This window comes from Neophocaena asiaeorientalis, unplaced genomic scaffold, assembly GCF_003031525.2.
Source record: "Neophocaena asiaeorientalis asiaeorientalis breed wild unplaced genomic scaffold, Neophocaena_asiaeorientalis_V1.1 scaffold1, whole genome shotgun sequence".
NCBI classification, from domain to species: domain Eukaryota; kingdom Metazoa; phylum Chordata; class Mammalia; order Artiodactyla; family Phocoenidae; genus Neophocaena; species Neophocaena asiaeorientalis.
In genome coordinates this window covers 4,175,629-4,179,048 of record NW_020171981.1, presented here as the reverse complement: position 1 = coordinate 4,179,048, position 3,420 = coordinate 4,175,629, and the positions used below count along the sequence as shown (strand labels likewise).

At 49.5% G+C, this 3,420-nt stretch overlaps 1 protein-coding gene and 1 long non-coding RNA gene across 2 annotated transcripts in view; one reads left to right on the top strand and one right to left on the bottom strand.

Moving 5' to 3' along the window:
• Positions 1–762, top strand: part of HOXB3 (homeobox B3) — a 52,834-nt gene extending 52,072 nt beyond the window's left edge. The window contains exon 6 of the mRNA XM_024744433.1: positions 7–762. Coding sequence (XP_024600201.1) covers positions 7–762 — 756 coding nt within the window. The remainder of the gene's footprint in view (positions 1–6) is intronic.
• Positions 763–772: 10 nt separating this feature from the next.
• Positions 773–3,420, bottom strand: part of LOC112398118 (uncharacterized) — a 3,899-nt gene continuing 1,251 nt past the window's right edge. Inside the window, exons 2-3 of the long non-coding RNA XR_003002924.1 lie at positions 2,686–2,764; positions 773–1,228 (exon numbers count right to left, since the gene is read on the bottom strand). This is a non-coding gene — a long non-coding RNA (uncharacterized LOC112398118). The remainder of the gene's footprint in view (positions 1,229–2,685; positions 2,765–3,420) is intronic.

The following is a 3,420-nucleotide window of genomic DNA, read 5'->3' as shown; positions in this document are numbered from 1 at the left end:
GACAAGAGCCCCCCGGGTTCGGCGGCGTCCAAACGGGCGCGGACGGCGTACACTAGCGCGCAGCTGGTGGAGCTGGAGAAGGAGTTCCACTTCAACCGCTACCTGTGCCGGCCGCGCCGCGTGGAGATGGCCAACCTGCTGAACCTCAGCGAGCGGCAAATCAAGATCTGGTTCCAGAACAGGCGCATGAAGTACAAGAAGGACCAGAAGGCCAAGGGCCTGGCCTCGTCTTCGGGGGGCCCCTCCCCCGCTGGCAGCCCCCCGCAGCCCATGCAGTCCACGGCCGGCTTCATGAACGCCTTGCATTCCATGACCCCCAGCTACGAGAGCCCGTCCCCGCCCGCCTTCGGCAAAGCCCACCAGAATGCCTATGCGCTGCCCTCCAACTACCAGCCCCCCCTCAAAGGCTGCGGCGCCCCTCAGAAGTACCCCCCGACCCCGGCGCCCGATTATGAGCCTCATGTCCTCCAAGCCAACGGGGGCGCCTACGGGACGCCCACCATGCAGGGCAGCCCGGTGTACGTGGGCGGGGGTGGCTACGCGGATCCGCTGCCGCCCTCTGCCGGCCCCTCCCTCTACGGCCTCAACCACCTTTCCCACCACCCCTCCGGGAACCTGGACTACAACGGGGCGCCTCCTATGGCCCCCAGCCAGCATCACGGACCCTGCGACCCCCACCCCACCTACACAGACCTCTCCTCTCACCATGCGCCTCCTCCTCAGGGTAGAATCCAAGAAGCGCCCAAGTTAACACACCTGTGATGGAAGAGGGAGGGCTGAGGGGCAGGTCCTGGGGTGGGGGAGACCCAGGAAGGGCGGGGGCTGTGGAGTTCCGCGGGACAGCCTGGAGGTCTGAAAGAGGAGGCAGGGAGGTGGCAGCCAGGCTTCCCGGGAAGAAAGGGCCTGGAGTTCCTTCCCCTTCTCCTGGCCTGAGAAGTTGCTTTTTAAGTCCTGCAGCTCTTGTTAAGTCCGTCTGCCCACCCATTGGAAAGGAATCTACAGCAGACTGGAGATGACCCTATCAATCCTAGGCCTCCAGCAATACCCAGTTGGAATTTCACCCTCGAGAGTGGGGTAGAGAAAGAGGAGATAGGGAAACAACGCAGAGAAGCACATTTTAAAAAACAGACAAGATGGCTAGGCCATCACCAGCCAACCAACCAACTTACCTTACATCTATGTGGGTAATTCCCCCAAATCTTGATTTTTTTTTTTCCTGGCAATTCTCCTTTTTTAAAAAAAAAAATTAAAACACATTTCAAAACCAAGGGCACAAAGCACGTACCCCTCCCACTTCCCTGAATCCTCAAATTTCTGTCACTCCATCTGAGGTTGATTGGGCACTCCCTCCACTTCTAGTCCCACACTTTTCCTGCTCTAGGACATTAATATCTATACCCCGCCCCCATCAATTACAGTCTTCAGAGGGCTCAGGGATGGTGAGAGATCCTGAAAGTCAGAGCTGTCTATATTATAAATATATATATATATTTTTTCTTTTATGGCAAAGCTGGGAGGTGAGGGCAGGCAAGTTGTCAGGACTGAAGGTTTGCCCATTCTGCTGCTTCGCATCTCAGCTCCAGGTCCATCCCCCTCTCTCCACAGAAAGCAGTCGGTGACACGAGGTTCTACGCTTTTCTTTTCTTCCGTTGCTCTCTTGACTTAACGTGAAAACAGGGTATATTTTAACAAACTGTCTGTCCCAGGCGGGGTCTGCAGCTGGGCCTGTGTGCCTTGCTCAACTGGGACAGGACACTTTTGTTGCACTTAGAGTTTACATTTTAATGGATATAAAAACAACTGTGAGAGATGCCTGGGCCTGCAGGAGTCTAGCATTGCTCAAAAAGTGTGTGTTCTAGTGAACATTTTCATATATATTTATTGGTTATAGCCTGTTAAAATATTTTCCTTTTTTGTATTATTTATCCCCCTACATTATGTATTTATATGAAGAAAAAGGAAAAATTGTACTTTTTTTAGTATTTACTTGTTATAAAGGATGTTGTGTTCCCTGTCATGTAAAACCAGCTATTTTAGTTATATTGTACTCTAGAAAAGAGCTGTAGATTTATGTTAAACTCGTACTTATGAGCAATTGTAATTAGTTCTAAAAGGCATGAACTCAGCTCCTAATTGTCACTGTATAGTCCTGAATTTGTAGAATTAGAGTTAATTCCCTCTTGGAACTTTCTTTGTTCTTCTGTAGTTACTTTTTTCCTTACTTAAAAGGGTTGTCTGTCAAACAATTCTTGAATAAACTTTCTGTTATCAATTTTATCTTGTCCTGGTGGTCCAATTTAGATAGCAGAGCAGCAGGCGGCTGACTGCCCGATTTCCCCCAAGGGAAGAATGGTGAAGACCCTATCCTGGCCTTTTTATTCCCCTGCTCAGGCGCCTACCTCCCCCATCTGTGTCTCCGGTTTATTTGGTTTTTCTCACACAAGCTTGGAACATTCTGCCAAGTTCTTTAGCTAAGATTTAAGTAACAAGTTTGGGGGGGACAGGAGACTTGGGCGCTCCCTCTCCATCTTTCTGTTTGGCTTCTTTGCCTCTCAGTTTTTCTCATTGATTGGTCTTTTGTCTTTTTGCTTCTTTGGCCACAACTTCCTCACCGCCCCCCCACCCCCTCCACCCCACCCCACCCTATGGACAACAACAAAAACCTGGCCCATTACTGCTTCTTACACGCAACCTAAACTTCACAGTTCTCTTCCGGAGCGACAAAGAAGTCGTCACGTGACCCGAAGCCCAACCACCATTGGGTCTAAAATGAAAACAAAGGAAAATGATTAATCTTAAAAATAAAATCTGAGGCCTAGACTTCTCAGGTCAAACCTTAAAACTAAAGTGAAATTAAATCACTAAATAAAACTCAGGGCGGAGGGAGAGGAGGCGTGTTTGATTTCCACTGCCAGGGCAAGGGGAGAGGAGGAGGGTAGGAGAAGCTGTTGGATCCAAGCGTAAATAAAATGGTCCCCAGGCTAATGTGCTGCTGTTTCCACGATCCTTGGGAAAACTTCATTTCTTAGTCGTGGTTCCATAAAACTTTTATCACATTGGAGCGAGGATAGAGAGAGTCTGTCAAAGATGAAATGTCACTGCCGCGTCGCTGGAGCCGATAAGAGCGAGGAGACAGGGCGGCTGAAATATGGAGCTAATTCGTTGAAAGAGGAGCGATGGCTGCTTGCTGAAGAGTTGCATAATTCTAATTGTAAGCGATGCGCCCGCATTGCTTAATTAGGAGCATATATTTGTTGATAGTGATGGGGGGGGGGCGTGTCGGTGAGAATCGTTCCAGGCCCTCAGCCTTAAAGCGAGAGCTGATTTTCATTTTTATGTTGCATCCTGGCAGTCCAAGGTTAGTAACTACAGTCCTTATGCAACAATAAATAACGATAAAAAAGCAACCTGAATTCTACA